The following is a 22,823-nucleotide window of genomic DNA, read 5'->3' as shown; positions in this document are numbered from 1 at the left end:
CAAATTGTGAGGGTTTGGGGAGCTAATTAAATCTCAAACCCTCCCCAAAGTGCACATTCTTTTTACATATAGGAAATGTTTTAACAGTGTTTTCAAACGTTGTAGTTTCAGTACCACACAAGTTAATCAAAGTGCAAAGTTGGCACTTAAAAATGCTTGCAAACAAAAACTGTATTACTCAAAGGAGATAACCGTACCAACAGTACGCTGCTCAAGTGAGTTCTGATAGTAGGTCACAACCATACTAATCAATTTTTATTTGAAAAGTCAGATTTTAGTTTCCTAACGTCGCTGTTTTCCAGAGTATACGGTTATGGAGAGCGTTTTCGAAATGCTCCGTTTTGGGGCTAGGAAAATGCTGTTGCAGTGTGGATGAGAGGCGTAAACGTATCAAAATCCATGCGTTTTCAAGCAAAAATGGATTATAGTGTATGTGGCCTCAGTATTGGATGGTACATCGCCAAAACATGACAAACACTTTTATTGTTTACCACTTTATTAGAGATTTACATTTATCTCGTTTTCTAACTTAATACAAATGTGTATATTGCTTTTGTTTTTTGTTTTTGTTTTTCAAGAATTTTAGCTTGAAACTTGAAATGTAAATATTTTGGTTCACCACAAAGGCATTACCCACATCCTATCAAAGAGCAAGCATGTCATTTCAAAGCGTCATTATACTGTTATGTATTTTGACCACGAAAACAAGACCAATCAAAGCGTTTTGCAAATTTCTATTTGTTTTAAAATAACGTAATCTACATGTTAAATGAAACCTTTCAAAAATGTATGGCCAATTTTACCTATGACCAAAATGCTAAAAAGGCCACATTACAATATTTGTGTTTTGTTCAAGAATTTGACTAAAACAGGGCCTGGGTAGCTCAGCGAGTATTGACGTTGACTACCATCCCTGGAGTCACGAGTTCGAATCCAGGGCATGCTGAGTGACTCCAGCCAGGTCCCTAAGCAACCAAATTGGCACAGTTGCTAGGGAGGGTAGAGTCACATGGGGTAACCTCCTCGTGGTTGCAGTTAGTGGTTCTCGCTCTCAATGGGGCGTGTGGTAAGTTGTGTGTGGATCGCGGAGAGTAGCATGAGCCTCCACATGCTGTGAGTCTCCGTAGTGTCGTGTACAACGAGCCACGTGATAAGATGCGTGTATTGACTGTCTCAGAAGCGGAGGCAACTCAGACTTGTCCTCAGCCACCCGGATTGAGGTGAGTAACCGCGCCACCACGAAGACCTACTGAGTAGTGGGAATTGGGCATTCCAAACTGGGAGAAAAGGGGATAAAAAATGTAAAAAAAAGAATCTGACTAAAACAAATCATACAAACTTAGTTCAATGGCTTATCTGTGCCAACAATGGACAATATATGCATGGAATTAAAATAGATACCCATGTAAAGCTTATTCAGATTTACATGAATCATGTGGCCTATGACAATTTTAATTCAAACAGCGAATTCGTTATAAAGAAATATAAAAAGACAGCACCGGAATTTCATATTTGATCTCTATACCTCTCTCTTTCTCTCACTAATGCTTTTTTTACAGCATGTTACTGGTAAACACTTTACAAAAATGTTTAGGCAGATGATATGTCGGATCAGGTTGGATGTGCTAATAATGTTTATGACGTTCTAACAACATCATAACAACATTGGTAACACTTTACAATAAGGTTCAATTTGATAACATTAGTTAACATGAACTTACACTGTACAATACTTTTACTGTATTTATTAATCTTAGTTAATGTTAATTTCAACATACTGTATACTAATACATTTTTAAATCAAAAGTTGTATATGTTAACATTAGTAAATGCACTATAAACTAACATGAACTAACAATGAACAATTTTATTTTTATTAACTAACATTTACAAAAATGAATAAATGCTGTAACAAAATATATTATTAATTGTTTGTTCATGCTACCTAATGCATTTACTCATGTTAACGAATGGAACCTTATTGTAAAGTGTTACCATAACATTTCTGTAATGTTATGAAAATACGTATTAAAAAAACAAAAAAACATTTAGGGGAAAATTCACTAAATAGTTGCGCCACTTTTGAGCATGGTATTTCAGTGCAAAAACCTTTGTTTAATTCACTAACCACCTGCAATGTAGTTTAAGCCAGCACAATCAGTGCTGAAACAGCGTGGTGTCTTGAATATTTAAATTAAGTCACTGTAATTCCTTTTTGTGCAAATATGCTTCCTTTAAATGTAAATTAGGCTCATTATAAATTGTGGTTTACGAGGACTTTCTTTTAGGTTACAAACTGGTAATTATAAGGGTATTATGCTATAAATGTGGTTTATGAGGACATTTCTAATTCAAATCGCTTAAAAAACATACTAAACTATGTTTTTTTGAAAATGTAAAAATGCAGAAAGTTTTTTGTGAGGGTTAGGTTTAGGGTTAGGGTTAGGGTTACGGGATAGAATCTATAGTTCGTACAGTATAAAAACCATTATGTCTATGGAGAGTCCTCATAATGATAGCTGCACCAACGTGTGTGTGTGTGTGTGTGTGTGTGTGTGTGTGTGTGTGTGACTGAGCAAAGGCGGTGCAGATAGTATACTGTATATGCGTGTATTTATGAGGAGCATTGTGTGAACACTGTCCAGGAAGGTCTGTGTGTGTATTTGAGATCTCTCATCTTCTAACAACCCTTGTCTGCTGTCACACAGGAGGTGTCTAATTCATCAGCGATGAGTGTGGTGAGCAGCAGCGGGGGTCGACATGTCTCACAGCAGGTCTTCCTCAAGGATGAAACGGTACGGGCATTTCCGATAGCCAATGGGGAGGAAGTTAGAAATAGCTAGGAATTCTGGGCCCCCTGACTGTTATATATGTACTACTATATTAAACTAATATGCAGGCAAACATAAATGTTTTTAACTTGTTCAGTTTATACATTTATTTTATGCACACCTCTCCATAGCTGCACAACTAGTTCAAAGTTGCACATTTGTTGAAGTTATTAGCTATGTAGCTAATTACACTGATGCTATTTTAAAATATACTGTATATTTTATATCAGAGCTGTATTTATCTGACACAAAAACAGTGAGGATCTCAAGCATTGAAAAGCTATAAATTACACTATATTTTACCAATAAAACTAGAAAACATGAAACATAGTTGAAAACATGATGAAGTTTAGCATTTATTTTGAGCTGTTCCAAAAGAAGGCTGTTGCATTTTAACCTGCTAAACTATTTATTAGACAGGGTTGAAGGGATCATGATCATCAAACAGAGCACAATTTGTAAATGTATTATTTTATTGTGACATTTAATACATTAAATTATTTAAACTGAACCAAACATCAGTCCAAAGCCTCACAAGCTTTCACAAGACTACAAAAGTCAGAAGCTAGCAGTACTTTAGCTGCACTGGCCAACAGAACGCCATGCTGGCAATCACACAGCTATTAATTTACAGCTCGTAGTCACCCAATAAACTGTGCTGAAGTGGTTTATGTTCCGTTTACTATCAGGAGTGAAATGGCACTGAGTTGCAGTGCCATTTCACTCCTGATAGTAAACGGTACATAAACCACTATGATCAATTTTCTAAAATCTTAGAAATCTCACTTTGAAGCTGGGCTTTAATGCACAGCTCACTACAAGCTTCATTAACCTAAATTACCTTCACATGAAGTGAATGAAGTAAATAGTGAAAAACATGTACATGTATTTGAGCTTTGAACGTTAGAAAGTCCTGCCATTGGATTAGATACATTACAAAAAGTTAAAAAAAACGTTACGGTCTCGGGATGCTCATGTTGAATTTAAATGATTTCACTGAACATCTATGGCTTAACAGCAATAAAATAAATTGAGATATTCAGAAATATTCTTCATAAAATTGGGTTGGGTGTAAACGTATGTGAAAATTTCAAACTTGTGAGCAAAGTTGGACCACTGCTGCAACATTGGTCATTGCAAAGACAGACATTGCATACGTCAGGCGACTTGTCTGGTGATCATTGGCTGCACTTCAAAGGTATCTTTTGCACTTACAGGGCTGACATTTGCTGAAGAGTTTAATGCATTGGGCAATGATGACACAAGTAATGTGAAAGTGCCTTAATTGTTTAAAAGTCACTATTGTACATACACTGATGAGCTAAATCATTATGACCACCTGCCTGATATGCTGTTGGTCCTCCGCGTGCCACCAAAACTGCACCGACCTACCAAGGCATGAACTCTACAAGACCCCTGAGGGTGTCCTGTGGTATCTGGCATCAAGACATTAGCAGCAGATCCTTCAAGTCCTGTAAGTTGCGAGGTGGAGCCACCGTGAATCGACTTGTTGGACCAGTACATCCCACAGATGCTCAATTGGATTGAGATCTGGGGAATTTGGAGGCCAGGGCAACACCTTGAACTCTTCATCATGTTCCTCAAACCATTACCAAACAATGTGTGCAGTGTGACAGGGCGCATTATCCTGCTAAAAAAGGTCACTGCCATCAGGGAATACCATTGCTATGAAGGGGTGTACAATAATGTTTAGATGGGTGGCACGTGTCAAATTGATGTCCACATAAATGGCTGGACCCAGGGTTTCCCAGCAGAACATTACCCAGAGCATCACACTTCCTCCACCAGCTTGTTGTCTTCCCACAGTGCATCCTGGTGCCATGACTTCCCCAGGTAAATGGCACACATGTACACGGTCGTCCACGTGATATAAAAGAAAACATGACTCATCGGACCAGACGGCCTTCTTCCACTGCTCCAACGTCCAGTTCCAACGCTCGCGTGCCCATTGTAGCCACTTTCGATGGTGGACAGTGGTCATCATGGGCACTCAGACTGGTCCGTGGCTACGCAGCCCCATACGCAGCAGGGTGCGATGCACTGTGTGTTGTGACACATTCCTCCTGTAACCATCATTAACATTTTCTGTGACTTGTGACACAGTAGACTTTCTGTCAGTTCGGACCAGACGGGATAGCCTTTTTTGCCCTCGCACATCGATGAGTTTTGGGCGCCCAACACCCTGTCGCCGGTTTGTGGTTTGTCCCTCCTCGGACCACTGTCTGTATGCACTCACCACTGCTGACCGGGAGCACCCAACAAGCCTTGCCATTTCAGAGATGCTCTGACCAAGTCGTCTGGCCATAACAATTTGGCCCTTGTCAAAGCTATAGTCTTTACTACTGCCCAATTCTCCTGCATTCAACATGTTGACTTCGAGAACTGGTTGTTTGCTTACCACTGAATCTACACAGACCTTGAATTGTGGCCTTAATAGGAGATGATCAATGTTAATCGCTTCACCTGTGAGTGTCATAATGTTTTGTCTCATCAGTGTATGTGAAAGAGATACTTCTACTATCCATATTTCCATGTTGGAACTTGGTTGGTTTGCTTTAAGTGCAGTATGACGCACTAGTAGCCTAATGTTTTTTTTTTTTTCATTAGAGGAAAAGCAGAGGGTAAAGCACAGGTTTAAATCCCAGGTTGCTTGTTGTCATTTTTGTTAAAAGGGTCTGCCAAATGTTACATTTGTTGTAGCTCAACTGGTAACGCATGGTGCTAGCAATGCCAAGATCATGGGTTTGATTCTCAGGGAACGCACAAACTGATTTAATGTATACCTTGAATGTACTGTAAGTTGCTTTGGATAAAAGCATCTGCCAAATGAATATAAAAGTAAAAAATATATGTATTATTATATTACTGCAATTGAACACTGTTTGATTGTACAAATGTTTCTAAAACCTTTTGTTTTTATGTTGCTATATTACAGACTGCATGTGATCACCGGCAGGCTATTTCCAGTTATGAAAATCATCATAATGAAACTGGTAAGTTTGATTGTGACGGTTTATAGATTACAATTAGGGTTGTCAATTTAATGTGTCAGTTTAGTACAAAAAATTACATAAAACTTAACTTAAATTAGCACATTAACATTTTGTGTGAATGGATCCCAAGTCTACGGTAGCTCATACAGATGAACAAACACAATTGCAAAATGGATCCCTGTGGACTGTCGGCCAGTGATTATCTTATGTGTAATGATATGGAAATTAAACAAACAATATATGACTTTGAAAGCAACTTTTTGTAAATGTATATTCATTGATTTACTTGTCTGACACAATATTGTCTTGGAATTATCTTCATTTGGGGGCTTTTCTTAACAAATATTGGTAAGACTTTACAGTAAGGTTCGATTCTTTAACATTAGTTAATGCATTAGGTGTCATGAACAAACAACATTGATTAGGTATCATGAACAATATATTTTTTACAGCATTTATTAATCTTAGTTAATAAGAATAAAATGTTCGTTATTTCATACAGCGTTAACTTATGTTAACTAATACATCTGTTGATTTAAAATATATATATATATATATATATATATATATATATATATATATATATATATATATATTAGTATATGTGGAAACTAACATTAACCAAGATAAGTAAATGCTCTAAAAGTATTGTTCATTGTTAGTTCATGTTAACTAATGTTGTTAACTAATCTTAACAAAAGGAACCTTATTGTAAAGTGTTACCCAAATATTCATATCTGTGATTAATTGCAATTTGTTTGTTTAATCAATCAACATTACGTAATTAACCTGATTAAAATCAGCCACAGCAGCTCACTCTTTGGTTTATAGTAAATTTTATAAAGATAGACGAGATTAGTTTTATTAACATTAAAGGTATAGTTCACCTAAAAAGGAAAATTATGTCATTGTTTACTCACCTTCATATTGTTCTAAACCCATATGAATTTCTTTCTTCTGTGGAACAGAAAAGATGATGTTAGGCAGTATGTTAGTCTCAGTCACCATTCACTTTCATTGCATCTTTTTCCATACAATGAAAATGAATGGTGACTAGGACTGAACATTCTGCTTAACATCTCCTTTTGCGTCCAATGGAAGAGTAAAAGTCATACAGGTTTGCAACAACATGATGATGAGTAAATGATGACAGAATTTTCATTTATGGGTGAACTCTCTTTTTTAAAATAACATAACAAATTTTACATTTGCTTTCAGAGGAGGAAGAGTACTTTCCACGACTCTCAACTAAAGAACTGGCACAGCGTTTTGAAAAAACTATTGAGGAAGCAGCCCCAAGCAAGAAAATTAAGGTAAGTCCTGTTTAGCCTACATATCTACTCTGGCATATAAATGCATTATGCTTTAATAGGTTTAAAACATAAAAGGCTCTACTTGCCTTGTTTTCCCCCATATTTCCAAGAGTCCCTCTTGTGAGACCCTAGTATTAGCCTATTTTCAGTCACTCTGTTTATGCAATACTGTATGTACAACACTTCATTTTATTGAGCTTCACAGCACTTGAGAGCCTGTGTTCAGAAGCAGAAATACTGTAGTATGTTCTGTTATTGTAAATGCACTAAATACATTTTCATTTGAAAAGTCAATTGAATAGATTTAAGGCCTTTAATATAGGATGCCTTTGAACATTTGATCAAAGAAATTTGAAACACTTTACAATAAGGTTGTATTTGATAACATTAGTAAATGCATAATGTATCTTGAACTAACAATAAACAACATACTGTATTTTTATAGCATTTTTTAATCTTGTTTAATGTTAATCTATAAAAATACAATTGTTAATTCATAATTAATTTATTAATGCTAACATATACAACTTTTAATTTAAAAATGTATTGGTGTATGTTGAAGTTAAAAATGACCAAGATTAAAAATTGTTGTAAAACTTTTGTTAATTGATAGTTAATAATAGAGGTAACCAATGTAAAAAAAAAAAAACAAAACAAACAAAAAAAAAACAGCCTTATTGTAAAATGTTACCAAGAAATTAAATGAATAGATCACCCAAAAATGGAAATAGTATTATTATCTACTCCCCTCTTGTGGCTCCAAACCCGTAAACTGTTATTTTTCCATGGAACAAAAAAGTTGGTTGAAGATTATTCACGCAGCTCTTTTACATACAACAACAATTAATAGTGACCATGTCTGTCAAGCTCCAAGCTTGTATTACAGAAGACTATACTTTAATGGTGCTTTATAGCACTTTTTTGTCCTCGTTGGGGCTTCTTAGAAATGGTCACCATGAACTGTCATTATATGGACAAGAGCTAAGTGAAGATTCTATAAAATTCTCCTTTTGTTTGACACAGAAAAAATAACAACAGCTTATGAATTTTAAACAACATGAAGGTCAGAAAATAATGATAGAATTTTCATTTTTGGGTAAACTATTCCTTTAAGAACTTTTCAAAGCTGATCCAGTTGAGGTAAATATCATTTCAGAGAGTACCACTGAATTATTCTATTTAATATTCTCTTCCTGAAACAAGATTGAACGTAACAACAGCCACTCACAGCTGGCATCAGATGTGAATGTATCCCATCAAGCTGTGCAGAGCGAGATATCAAAAACTTTGAACAGTGTTGAAAAAGACAAAGTGGAGGAGGGTGAATCAAGCCCTTTGCCTGCTTTTGATGATGATGAAGATGATTATTTGGAATATCTGCCACCACCCCCACCAGACTTACTAGAGGAATTCCCAGAAGAAGCAGAGGATTTCCCAGAACCCCCAATTTACCCAGTGAAGCACACAATGAACCGAGAGCAATACTATACACAAAGAGAACTATCAGAGCTAAAACGACTCTGCAAACACATTCACCCAGATGTCAGGAAAGACTTAGAAAGAGATTTCTATAACGACGAGATGGATGAAGAAATTGAAGCTGTAGGAGATGTTCAGGAGGCAGCATACCAGTTTGAACACACTGGTAGCGTTTCAAATGAAAGCCCAGAACACGAATACCTGGAGTGGGATGAGAGTCTAAGAGGTGAGGTGCAGTCCATGCGCTGGATGTTTGAGAACAAACCTTTGGACTGTATTAAGGATGACTATTTAGATAATGAGGAGGACAGTGAGGTTCAACAGGAAATCATCGTGAGGGGTGATGTGAAGAACACCGCTTTGATGTTCGAGACGCAGCCCATGGATGCACTGGGGCTGGATCGTGATTCAGCTAAACGCAACTATTTAGCGAATAAAGTCGGAAAGAAAGATGTTCGTGCGGCGGCCTGGTTGTTTGAAACAAAGCCAATGGATAAGCTGAATAAAATTCATGCTGATGAAGAGCAAACCAAAGAAGTCATCTTCACACAAGAGGCAACCGAAGGGGATGTGAAGTCTGTAAGGTATATGTTCGAAAACCAGGAGATGGACTCTCTTGGCGACACGGAAACTATGGACGAGAAGCAACTTCTAAGTCTCAAGTCTGTGCTGGAGGAGATCAAATCAGAAGTGAAGAAGGTGATATGGATGTTTGAGACTCAATGCATTTGTGTAATGAGGGAGCACTCAGGTGCGATGGTTCTTATTAAATCTGTCCGAAGAGAGGAAACAGAAAAAGGTAACATCAAAACATTAAGGTGGCTTTTTGAGACCCAGCCTTTGGATGAGATTGAAGAGGACCTTTCTCACGTTCGGCTCATTTCCAGCATTTCCATGGAGGACAACAATCTGGGTGATGCAAAAAGGGGAAGATGGCTGTTTGAGACAAAGAGTCTTGACTCCATAAATGTACAGTGGGAAAGACTGCAAAAGCAGCAGAAAGAAGAGATTCTTGGGGCAGATGTACGCAAACACTGCATGGTATTCGAGACTCAACCGATGGACACGCTGAAAGACAATTCCAACTCTAGGCCTGTCACCACAGAGCAGATTATTGGAGGCAACGTTCGCTCTGTTAGACACTTATTCGAAAGTGCTCCACCGAGTGAGCTAAAAGAACTGCCAGAGGTGGGAAAGTTAAATAAAAAGGTTGAATTTGAGGAAGGAAAATGTGATGTTAGACACCAGAGGTGGTTATTTGAGAATAAGCCTTTGGAGAACATCAAAGATGAGGAAGATGAGGTATGCCAACTTAAGGAAACTGTAGCACCTAATGAAGAAAGAGGTGATGTCAAACATCAAAGATGGCTGTTTGAGAACCAGTGTTTGGAAGATATTAGAGAGGAAAAGAGAAAGTTTACAAAAACAATCGAGACCGAACAAACAGATAAAATTTACAGGGTTGATGTCCGGCGAAATTGTTGGGTGTTTGAGACGCAGCCAATGAACACGTTAAAGGATGATTCAAATGACAAACCAGTAGACACAGAGGAAATTATAGGCGGTGATGTTCAATCAGCCAGAAACTTTTTTGAAACTGCGCCAAAAGATGAGATGAAGGAGCTTGCAGAGGTGGGGAAACTCAAACAAATGGTGACATCTGAGGAGAGGGGCGATGTTAGACACCAGAAATGGGTGTTTGAGAGCCAGCCTCTCGAGCAGATCAGAGAGGAAAAAAAGAAAATGACAAGAATGGTGAATGTGGAGGATATTGAAAATGTTGATGTAAGCAATTGCAAGAAAATCTTTGAGACTTACGACTTAAGCCAATATGATGAAAGTCAGAAGATTCAAGTTGAGGGTGTCACCACCGGATCTGTGCAATCAAATAAAGATCTGTTTGAGTCAATGCCTTTGTATGCCATACAAGACAGCTCAGGACATTATCACGAAATCAGAACCGTACGACGAGAAGAAATTGTCAAAGGAGACGTCAGAAGCTGCCAATGGATGTTTGAAACTCGCCCTATTGACCAATTTGATGAAAGTGTCACCAAATTCCAAATCATAAGGGGCATAACTCAACAAGAGGTTGAATCTGGGGATGTTAAGACAGCAAAATGGCTTTTTGAAACCCAGCCGCTCGATGCTATTAAGTATTTTAGCAATATCGAAGATGAGGAGTGTGTTACTAGGGAAACGACAGAAATAGTGAAAGGTGATGTTAAAACTTGTAAGTGGCTTTTTGAGACCAAACCTATGGATACGCTTTACGAAAAAGAAGAGTTTAAAAGTGAAAAAGATTGTGGCGACATTCAAAAAGGTGACGTGAAGACATGCACTTGGCTTTTTGAAACGCAAACTCTTGATGCCGTACAGGATAATTCAGAGACGGTGTTGAAAACTCGCACTGTGAAACAAGATGATATTCAAGGAAAAGATGTACGCATGGCACGCTTCCTGTTTGAGACTGAAAACTTGGAGGACATTACTGGTGAAGACAGGGGAGCCTTCAAGAGAGTGACTGAGATAGACATTCAGTCTGGGGACGTGTCTCGGATGAAATACATATTTGAGACCCAATCTTCAGATGTGATGAGTTCAACCTCTGAGGACTTCATGAGACAGCTGAGGAGTGTTCAGTCTGAGGATATTCAGAAAGGAAATGTTGGAAACCACAAATGGCTGTTTGAAAACCAGCCCATAGATGCAATCTCCGAGACCCCTGGTGAGCTGAAAACAACCCGCACTGTACAAGACATTCAGGGAGGCAATGTAGATAAAGGCAGATTCATTTTCGAGACCTACTCCTTAGATAAGATTCAAGACGAGCCCAAAATGAGAAAAATCCAGAAAGTCATCCGAGACAAGGAGGAGAAAGGAGATGTAAAAAGCTACGCCATGATGTTTGAGACTCAGCCTCTTTACGCCATCCAGGACAAAGAAGGTTATTATCACGAAGTGACCACACTTACAAAAGAGGAAATACAAAGAGGTGATGTGGTGGGAACCCGCTGGCTGTTCGAAACAAAGCCTCTGGACTCAATTAGAGACACAGATGAGGTCTACCTCTTAAAATCTGTTACAGAGGAAGATGTCCACAAAGGTGACGTCAGCTCAGCGAGGTGGCAGTTTGAAACCCAACCCCTGGATAAGATCGCAAAGGATGACAAAATATCAATCAAAACTGTCAAAGACATTAAAGGGGGGGATGTTAAGACAAACAAAGAGCGTTTCGAGTCTGATAAAATGTCTCAAAAGCTGGTGCGTACTGTTAGCATGAGTGAGATTAATAAAGGTAACGTTAGGACAGCAAAATGGATGTTTGAAACTCACACAATTGATCAGATCCACTATGAAAGTTCAGAGGATGAAATAAATACAGTTGTTTTGGAGGAGGAGCTGAAGGGGGACGTCAAACAATCTGTTTGGATGTTTGAGAAGAATCCTCTTGATCAAATTAAAGAAAGTGAAGAAACTAAACAGGTGGTGCATGAAGAGATCCCCAGAGTGGACGTAAAAATGACAACATGGCTTTTTGAAACCACTCCATTCCCTGATTTCAATGAGAGCAGTTTGGAGAAAAATGAAATTGTTGGTAAAAGTGTCAAAGCAACCCTCGATGAACTATATACTCAGAAAATGGTAGACTCAAAAGGCATTATTATTGAGGCAGATGAAATTGGAGATGTTCGCATGGCTAAGTACAATCTAATGAATAAAGAGGCTCCTCAGATCCAGAAAGAAGAAATCATCAAAAGTGATCTACAAAACATCATGATGAACCTCCTAAACAGACAGGAGAAAAATGAGAGGGCAATCATTATAAATGCAGAGGAGAGAGGGGACATCAGTGGCACAGTGCAACAGCTGCTCCACCAGCACAGTGACACCACTGTGGAGAAAGAGGAGATAATAAGAGGTGACATTGAGGAAGCCATAAACAACCTACTCAAAGAGGAGAGCACTGGAAAACGGGGTATTCTCATTCAGGAAGATGAAATGGGGGATATTCATATGACCATTTACTCTTTATTCAATACACATGAAGAATCGACCACTTTGAAAGAAAATATAGTCGGCGGTAATGTGAAAGGGTGCCTAGAGAGACTTTACAATCCAGACACAGAGGAGATTGAGAGAATTAAAGTGGATGAAGCAGAAAGGGGAAAGGTGAGGTTTTATTCTACGTGTATCGAATCGGGTGCACTGGATTACCTCAGAAAGCTGCAGGTAGGGCCAGATGAGACTGAGCCAGGTAAAATTGAAAAAGAGGAAATCATTGGCTGTGATATTGAAGGGACAAAACTCAGCCTGACACGTAATCAGACAGAAATCGGTCGTCTGGTAGACAGGGAAGATATAGTCCCAGGCGATGTTCATAACACTGTCAAGGTTTTCATGACGGAGCCTCCAGTCTCATTTGAGCATTTAAATAAAGAAGAAATAATAAGAGGGGACTTACAAGCAGCTATGAACTCACTGACACAGTCCATAAACCAGACGGTTGTTCTGGAGAAAGAAGAATTAGTTAGAGGTGATCTACCTACAACCCTTAGGTCTCTTGAGGAGGCCCAAAATCAGATGAGAGAGGTAGAGAAACCAGAAATCATTCCTGGTAACATCAAAGGAGCACTGAAGTCACTCAAAGACTCTGCTTCCACCAAGGTGGAAATAGTCTTAGAAGATTTAGTACCAGGTGACATCAAAGGTATGTTAAAATCACTAGAGGAGGCCAGACATGCCGTGAAAGAGGTAGAGAAGGAGACAGTTGTTAAGGGTGACGTTCACACAGCAATACAGAGTCTGCAAGAAGCTTCTAATGAGATAAAGGCTTACCAGCAGGATATTGGTGTCCAGGGAGATGTGAAAGGAAAGATTCAACTCTTATTCGAGCCTCCTCCATCTCCCAGAATGCAACGTAGGGCAAGCACAGAGGGTGATGTGAAGCTTTCCATAAAAGCACTCTATGAGACCCAAGAGCAAGTGCAATCGGAGAAAGAGGAGGTGATAAAGGGGGATGTAAAGGGCACAATAAAATCCTTAATGGAAACAGCACAGAGAGCAAGTCCAACGATTCCCCGGAGGAAGCCGAAAAGAAAGGTCAAAGTTCCTGTCAAAACCCTGTCTCCATCTGTAAAGGAGATCCAGACACATAGGCCCACCCCTGCAGTTAAAAACCTTGATATAAGCTGTGAATCACAGAGGAATGCTCAAGAGCATGCAACTGCCAAATCAATGCACGACAGATATACATCTCAAGAGAGTCAAACCACAACACACAGCCAGGAGACAAATACCACTGTGTTGGAACAAAAAACGATAATTCAAACACACGCTGTCAAAACTTTAAAGACGGACTTCCGTAACCTCAAAAGTAGTCGTAAGGGTTTAATCAGACTGGATAAAGCAAAAGAAAAGCAACAAGAAATTTGCATACCACCTCCACCATCTGAGCCCGAACCACCTCTGCCTCCCCCTCCCTCACCCCCTCTCGATTATGATAGCATCTCTTTCCCCACTCCTCCTCCGAGCATCAGGGGTGATCATGATCTTCCTCCTCCCCCTACTCCGCCTCCTCCTCCAATTTGTTATCCAGCAAAGTCAGAACTTGACCCTTTACCTCCTCCACCAACACCACCTCCTCCTCCTTTGCCCACAGCAGAGCAAGATATCCTCCCTCCCCCTCCCACTGAGCAGGAGCTAGACCTCCTCCCGGCACCCAGCATAACACCAACTAAACCCACTAAAATGACCGTCAAACCCATCAAAATGCCTACCTTGTGCAAAGTACCCAAGCTTGAGCCTGCTATTTCATTTGACAAAATGGACATACAAGCTACAAAAAAGACCAAGAGTGCTGAAATGGTGAAAAACACCATCGGAGTACTGACTCAAAGCACCACCTCATCAGTCAAATCCACTCTGATCTCCTCTGATTTTCAGTCAGCTTTTACAAAGCAGCCACCAGAGTCTCCACGGCCTCCCAAGAAAGTTTTCGCCCCCTTGAGACTCACCCCTCCCGTCTCTCCCCCACCAAGCATATCCCCCACAAGCAAGTTCAAAACCCCATTAATACAAGCCGAGAACAAATACAGACAGCAAAGGGAAGGGAGCTGCACGCCACCACGCTCCCCGGCTTTTGAAATTCACATGCAGAAGTCTGTGAGCGCAGCCCTTGAAATGCTTTCTTCTGAGAGCACGGACACAGTGCAATCAGAGGCAAGCTTATCATTTGATTTCACTCAAGAGAGAGCTCAAAAGAGTGTGACCAAATCTGAATCAGCCACAGATTCATCCAAGCACCCACATCTCTCAGATGCTCCCCCAAGCAAGGCTTTGATCACTGCTGCAAATGAGAAATCTCCTTCACAATCTCCTGTTATTTCCTCAGCTAAAAACAACATTATCTCTAATCAGCCATCGCAAGCCTCTTCAGGTCAGCAGCAGACCACCTCCACTTCAACTAAGAAGAAAAAGAAGAGATCCATGGCAACCAATATACAACAGGTGACATCTGTTACTCAAACAAGGACAGTTATTAACAATACAACACAAGCATCTGAAGGAGTAAAGGTGTCTGTCACAAATGACAAGCCTCAGACTAAAAATGTGCCTGTGCAGGGTACCACTGAGGCCAAGACTGTTGGAAAAGATTTTACAAGCAGCACTCAAAATGAAGATGGATCCATGTCTGAAGAAAAAACAGAGGAGAGCATGCCAAACAAAAATCAAGAAAAGGCTAACAGTCAAAAAGCTAAGAAAGTTAGTAACAGTGCTAAGCTGGAGAGTTTGGTGAAAACAACAGTGGAACAGACACAGAGTGTGAAAGTTATACATTACAATGAGAGAAAAGAAATAGATGGTAAAGTGGAAAAGGAGGCCAAAGAGAAACCTGTTGAGGAGCCCCTCGCCACTCCAAAAAAGAAAAGGAGGGGTAAAAATAAGAAAGACAGGGAGGTGGCTCAGCAAGTGCAAAGTAGCACCACCAGTGAAGCATCCACCTTGCCCACAGAGGCCAAGCCTGCTGAGCCAAAATGGCCAGTATTATCATCCAATAAAAAGCAAGAGGAAGTCACAGTTGTGCAAAAACTGCAGAACTTTCGAGGGGAACACTCAGAGGTTTACAAGGAGGTCATCATTACTGAGAGTACAGTCCAGCAGCAGAGTTTCCATGAGGAGGACACAGCTGTGAAACTTCAAAAGCAGGACAACGGCAAGCAGCAGATTCCAGAGAAATCGAAAGATAAAAGCCGAAATATTCCAATAAAAATGGCAGGAAATTCTGCACAAAGGGAGCCTGCTGAGTCCTCAGTGGAGAGCGTTGGCACACTGTTAAGGCATGCTGAAGCTCAAAAGATGTTGTCTCATATCACAGACTTACAGGGTGCGGAAAAAAATGACTTTAAGTCTGTGAAGGCATGGCTTACTGAAATGCCAGCCTGGCTTCTTGGGCCAGAAGAGAAAAGTGATTTGGAAAGAGCAGCAGCTGAGCCCAATGAACAGAAGTTCAAAGAAATTCTTGCTCACATAAAAATACTTATTGAAACTAAACTAACAAACTTCGATGGAAGTTCTGACACTATTGAAAAGCATGAATGTAATGCCACATCAGAAAAATTAGTCTCTGCTGGAGCAACACAAAGAATTTCCAAAATAACCATTGGTTCTACAAAGTGTGAAAAACAAAAGATAGTCAAACAACACAAAAGCCGAAAGCAGCAAAACAGCGACAATAAAACTCTAGACCTCAGAGCTCCATCTCCATCATTACGAATGCGCTCTGCCTCACCCACATTCATCACCATCGAGTCCACGAGGAGAACTGACTCCCCCCAGACAGTGCCACTTTTGCCTCTGCCAACGGCGCCAACACCTCCACCACGCATAAGCAGAGCCTCTCCATCACCCTCCTCGAGCAGGGCGGATAGTCTGACACGACTACGAAATGCAACAGCAACACTCTCCCGCGGAGCCTCGCCCGATTCATTGCCTCGCGTAGTGCCGGTCACCGGAAAGAAGTCTGAAATCATAGAATCTCCTGCCACGTTCCATCGACAAATAAAAATAGATTCTAAACCTGTTGAAGAGAAAAAGGCCAAAGAAAAGACATTCGGATCTTCTGAAATGGCAACGGTGACATTGTTAGTTTCTGAGGGGGCTCAAAAAGTTAAAGGGAATAAAACTAACATACAGGGAGATGCCATTGAAGTTCCAGAGCATTTAGGCCTCAAGGAAGACACCAAGTCAGAGAGTCAAGTGAAAGAGAAAGAAAATCGCTCCAAGGTGGAGCTTTTTGAGCTGGGCAACAAAATTGAGACTTTGGCAGAGAAAGGTGTTATTAAAAAAGACCAAACTGACAAAAAAGAGAAGACTGGCAGTGACCTGGAGCATGATATGGAGAAGAAAGCAAGTCAACAAGAGGATATGCCCGCTTTCAACTTTAAGGATATTAAAAATGTTTTTGAAATGGGTGAGCAAAGTTCCCACATCAAAGAGCTACCAAACAAACAGGAGGAACAGGAGTCAAGAGTGATTGAAATTATGTTTGACGGTTCAAAGCCTGAGATTCCTCCAGAGAGGGAACAATGCACCCTGCAGAGCTCCCCGCCGTCTGTGTGCAAAGTAGTGAAAGTAGACACGTCTGTCGATCCAACAGGCTTTTCGGAGACAAAAACAGTCACTGAACAATATTCCTCTGTTGATGGATACGGCATAAAAATGATCGGGTCAAGAAGCTCTACAACAGTTTCCAAACACACTCAAAATGTTACAACGCAAAGGGTGCCTTTCTCCTATGCTGATGCTGTGAAGAAAAAAACAACAGAGGTGAAGGTTTCGCCCGAGGCCTCTGCTGAGGAACTGATGAAGAATTTCCACAAGACGTGGACAGAAAGTGAGAATGTATTCAAAAGCTTGAGTGTCACAGGTGAGAGAGCCATGCCACCCACTAGTGCTTCAAACAAAGGCTGCTGTGACTGGTAAACACGCTTGTGGTGCATGATTGGAGTGGAAATTTACACCAAGCCACTGCACAGCTTCTGAGTTACTAGAGCTGATGGCTAATTTGGTTCAGATTGTTTGCTTGTTTCTAACTTCGCCATCCTTTGGGGAACGGATTTAGTTTCTTTTTCAGGTACAGTTTTCAGGTACAGTTAAATGGATAGTTCACCAACAAATGAAAATTCTGTCATAATTTTCTCTGACTTTCTTCCATGAAATACTAAAGGAGATGTTCGGCAGAATGTTAGGGACTGACACCCTCTGTCACCATTCACGTGGCATCACTCAATGAAGAAAGAATGTAGGTTTGGAAAAATATAAGGGCGAGTAAATGATGACAGAATTTTAAGTTTTTGTGTCAACTATCCCTTTAATAAGAACATTAGCACTCCTTTTCATTGTCTGCAGTGCATTTGTTCTTTATATGTTTTCTTAACGCATTTTATTCCTCTCAGACTGAACATAAATCATAATTTACATGCAGTACATAAAAGCAGTGTTACACATGGAACACCAAGGCTTAAGCCATGTGACAACATTTTTACCTTCAAAGAATCAAATTGGGCTATTTATCAGCTTAGAATTTCACATATGAGAAACAGAAACACAGAGCTTTCACTAATTGGCTTTCATCTCAGTCTTATTTGCATTTGAGAGTGCTGTTTTGCATTGTAGAGAGTCTTTATACATTTTAATGTATACATTGTATAAATTAAAAAGTATTTTTATACACTATCTGTACATTATAAACAATTTTTGGAGTATCTGTTAGATTCGTATTTCCTATAATAACTTATAAAAAATTGTAACTTATAAAAATGTATAACCCAATTCACATTCAGGCTTCAGTATACCCTAAAAATGGTTGGGTTAAAAATAACTGAACTGGCAAACTCAGAACAGGGTAAATAGTGGAGAGAACACATGTTGGACTAAACTAACCCAGCAAGGTGGGTTACACAAAAAATACCCAACACCAAACACTAACAGGCTCAAATCAGTGTTAAAATAACCAAGCTCAGTACTTAGATGGGATTTTCCAACAGGGTTGCAAAATTGCAACCTTTAATTGCTCATATGAAATATATAAAGTAGAAGATAAATCAGCTCAGAGAACATTTATTTTGACCTCCTGGGAATTTTTTTATTTTATTTTTTTTTAAGGAATATTCTGGGTTTAAGACAAGTTAAGCTCAGTTGACAGCATTTGTGGCATAATGTTGATTACCACAAAAATTTATGTTGACTCGTCCCTCCTTTTCTTTAAAAAAAGCAAAATTCTAGGCACTTACAATGGACGTTAATGGGGCCAGTTTTTTGGAGGGAAATGTGATGCTTATTATTTATTTAAAAATAAAACACACACTTTTATAAAACTCTGTATTATCTGAGCTGTAAAGTTGTTTAAATGAATGTTTTTACTGGTCAGTTTAGGGTTTGTTGGCATTAAATCATCATGGTAACGAAGTTGTAAAATTGGCTATAACTTCAAACCGAAAAGGTTAGTTAGTGATTTTGTCACACTAAAATCATGTTGACACATTTTTTTATTTTATATTTTTTATTTATTTTTGTACGTCTAGTGACTATACTTTTGAAACAGTGAGTATTTTAATGTGTACTGATTGTCTCCATTCACTTCCATTGTAAGTGCCTCACCGTAACCCAGATTTCTGCTTTTTTTTTTTTTAAGGAAAGGAAGGACAAGTCAAAACCAATTTTTGTGGTAATCAATATTATGCCACAAATGCTGTCGATTAAACTTAACTTGTATTGAACCGAGAATATTCCTTTAAGTGCTCATAAGCACCTCCTTTACACCAATGGTTAAAAAAAAATACTTCACTTTGTTAGAATTTCTGCCCTATTTTGTACCGTTTGTGGAAAGTGCCAGATACCTTGACATATCAGCCTCAAAGATCTCAAATGACATTTAAATCGCTTTTTATATCCATATTTAACAATTTGGTCCAACTGAATTTTGTTATTGTGTGTCTTTTTCACTAATTCTGTTGTCAAATTTACAGATAACATTTAATTGCAGTTGTGGATGTTATATGCCCGTATTGCCCTTGTCTTGCTTTCCTATGCTGCATGGTCTTTGCCGGGTCTAAGGTCTGACAAAGAGATAAACAGTTGCCCACCGTAAAAACTCAAATGCCTCTCCAAAGATCCCATCCTTGCACCGCCCCTGTGAGTGGTTATGTTTATTGTGAATAAAACAAACTGGAACAAATCTCTGTTGTTTTCTCGCCAGATTCGAGTACCAAAGTCCGAGATGTGTGCAGTGTGCAGGAAGAGGGTGTACCCGATGGAAGGCCTGATAGCCGACAAAAAGAAGTTCCATAAAACCTGTTTTTTATGTGAACACTGCAAAAGCAAATTGAGGTATTTCAAAATATGTTGTTTTATTATATTGTGATTGCTGTGGAAAGCATCACTAAAAGTACTGCCCATACTTACTGTAGGGTGAGGCACCATAAGTGCTGTATTAAACTTTGATGTAAAACTCATCCCACACTATTTGTGCCTAACATGAACATTTAATATGAATGATATCTCAAATCTTGCAGCTCTGATGAGGAGAGTTGTGCTATTTTCTAAGGACTTTACTACATAATTCCCATTCTTATTTTATAGTTTTGCAGACTTTATTATTATTTCACAATGTGGGAAGCAGCGATAATAAAGAATGAGTAAATGTGTCCAAGCTTTTGACTGGTAGTGAACATAAAGTATCATTATTACTTTAGTAGCATAACATTGTCTGTCCTGCTGTGCAGTAATTATTGACAAATTTGTGCAAATGCCCAGAGCTCATCATATTTTATATGACTTATGAATGTATGAAACTCTGTTGTCTCACAGCCTTGGCAACTTTGTCTCTCTCCATGGACATTTATACTGCCAACCACATTATAAACAACTCCTCAAGTCTAAAGGAAATTTCGAGGATGGGTTTGGACAAGGATTGCAAAAAGACCATGAAGGGTCAGACTGGAGATATTCACTTTCTCAAAGCAGCATCTACTCACTCACAGACATGTTTGAAAAAGAAGTAAATAAACTGTATGAAAAACCAGATCAAAACCCTAACAAAATTTCCTTAGTGTGGCCCCCACAAACAACCTCTCCGAAAAACACTTTCCCTTTGGATCTGGATGTGAAATTAGTGAAACCAGTTTGGCCTCCCAAAAGCGAAAGTTCTCCGAAAAAGTCTCCGAAATACCAGCGACAGAAAGCATCTCAAAGGACCACACTTTAGGAGGATGACAACAAGGCCTTGAGGGCCAGAGAGAGAGGGAGAGTGAAGGAGACGTCTAATTTATCTGCAACACACAAAGCTTGTCAGAACAGAATGAAAAATTGTGCAAACTTCCGAAACACGAAAGCACATCACAATGATGAAGAGCTTTGAATGCAGGGTGAAAATATCACCTTTGGAGGTGTGGAGAAACGTGTATAGAGAGACAATGGAGTTGAAAAGGTAACAGGAAGTGTAAAGATTACTGGAAATGATAAATATGTTGTAGATATTTATATCAATATATAAAAAGACAGTAGACAGGAGTTCAGAAGGTTTGTATGTTATGTAGAAGGAAGGAACTAAAAGAAAGTGGGAAAAAAATTAAGAAAATCTAACATTTTTCAATATGGAATTAGTTAAAATAACCCTTACTTTTTTAAGTGAATCTCACGAAAACTGTCAAGAATATGCCCAGGTCACATTTTATCCCAAAATCAAAAATGAAAGCCACTTTTTAGGACCATTAAGAGTTTTTGCATTATGATATTAGTTTTTTATTAGTTTTAAGACAATTAAGCAGATTTACCCCCCGTAATTATTTATAAATCATGGTTGTATTTTTGTACTGCCTTTAACTTTTGATGATTCAACCCTTGTGCGGTGTTCCTCATTAGCTACCACTCCCTGTGTTCCCAGGTCAAAATGACAGGCCCATTTAAATGGTTTATGAATCTCACATAATCCAAATATTATCACGAAATATTGCATTAGATCTTTTTTCTAAATTTTTTATTTTTTTTTTTATGGATATTTTTACTATATTAAATGCCATACATTAACTTTTATTTAGTAAAAAATGGCAGAAAGTCACACTTGTGGCGTCATCGAAAATGACTGGCCCATTAAATTGCATATAAATCTCTCATTATGAAGGTATTTTCACTAGATATTTCACTTTGTGGTTTTGTACTTCTTTTTGAAACTTATATATAGTAGACTTTAGTGACATGACCTTATAAAACTTAAAAAAATAAATTAAAAATAAATAAATAATAAAACATTTTTTAAATAGCATTATTTATTGATTATTTTTAACTAAATAATAATAAATAAAAAAAACATTCAAAATTGTCTTTGCTATTTATCACACAATTATTATTTTACTGTTCTTTTAATGTTTAACAAAGAAGTTTGCTTTGACACACTTTTAATTTCTCAGAAATTGCACATACCTGTAGTATGTAGTGTGTGGGGGGTTTACGTGGTTTATGAGGACATTTTTTTAGGTTACAAACTGGTAATTACAAGGGTATTATGCTATAAATATGTTTTATGAGGGCATTTCTAGTCTCCCCATAATTCAAATCGCTTAAAAAACATACTAAACGATGTTTTTTTGAAAATGTAAAAATGCAGAAAGTTTTCTGTGAGGGTTAGGTTTAGGGGTAGGGTTAGGGTTAGGGGATAGAATCTATAGTTTGTACAGTATAAAAATCATTATGTCTATGGAGAGTCCTCATAATGATAGCTGCACCAACATGTGTGTGTGTGTGTGTGTGTGTGTGTGTGTGTGTGTGTGTGTGTGTGTGTGTGTGTGAATGAGTCATTTTCAATGGCTGGTCATTTTTGGGAACACAACAGGTGTAAAAATGTTAAATCAAATGTAAAGAAAATGGTCTAAATTTTTTGTGTGCTTTCAGATACCAGTCAAGTCAAGGAAATGTATTCCAATTGGATTAAAAAAAGTAATAGAAAAAAAAAAGTAATCCGGGTGAAAATGACTGGAACACAACATAAGGGTTAAATAAAAATAAAAAAAATAAAAAATCTAATCATTGTATTACAGTATTTTTTATTGTAATACAGTAGAATTACAAAAACTAAAAAGTGACATGTCTGGACTACAGCATTACGGTTAATATTTAGTTTTGAGAGT

The 22,823-nt window shown here is 38.5% G+C and overlaps 1 protein-coding gene across 1 annotated transcript in view; it reads left to right on the top strand.

The window, feature by feature from the left end:
- LOC127447635 (xin actin-binding repeat-containing protein 2-like) overlaps positions 1-20,655 on the top strand; it is a 38,041-nt gene extending 17,386 nt beyond the window's left edge. Inside the window, exons 3-8 of the mRNA XM_051709577.1 lie at positions 2,709-2,828; positions 5,809-5,845; positions 7,064-7,158; positions 8,362-17,566; positions 19,898-20,028; positions 20,509-20,655. Coding sequence (XP_051565537.1) covers positions 2,709-2,828; positions 5,809-5,845; positions 7,064-7,158; positions 8,362-17,566; positions 19,898-19,989 — 9,549 coding nt within the window. The 3' untranslated portion in view covers positions 19,990-20,028; positions 20,509-20,655. The remainder of the gene's footprint in view (positions 1-2,708; positions 2,829-5,808; positions 5,846-7,063; positions 7,159-8,361; positions 17,567-19,897; positions 20,029-20,508) is intronic.
- The last annotated feature ends 2,168 nt before the right edge of the window (positions 20,656-22,823 follow it).

The sequence above is a fragment of the Myxocyprinus asiaticus genome, chromosome 10 (assembly GCF_019703515.2).
Source record: "Myxocyprinus asiaticus isolate MX2 ecotype Aquarium Trade chromosome 10, UBuf_Myxa_2, whole genome shotgun sequence".
Lineage (NCBI taxonomy): Eukaryota > Metazoa > Chordata > Actinopteri > Cypriniformes > Catostomidae > Myxocyprinus > Myxocyprinus asiaticus.
The sequence above is the reverse complement of the archived record's forward strand: the minus strand, read 5'-3'. Positions and strand labels throughout refer to the sequence as shown.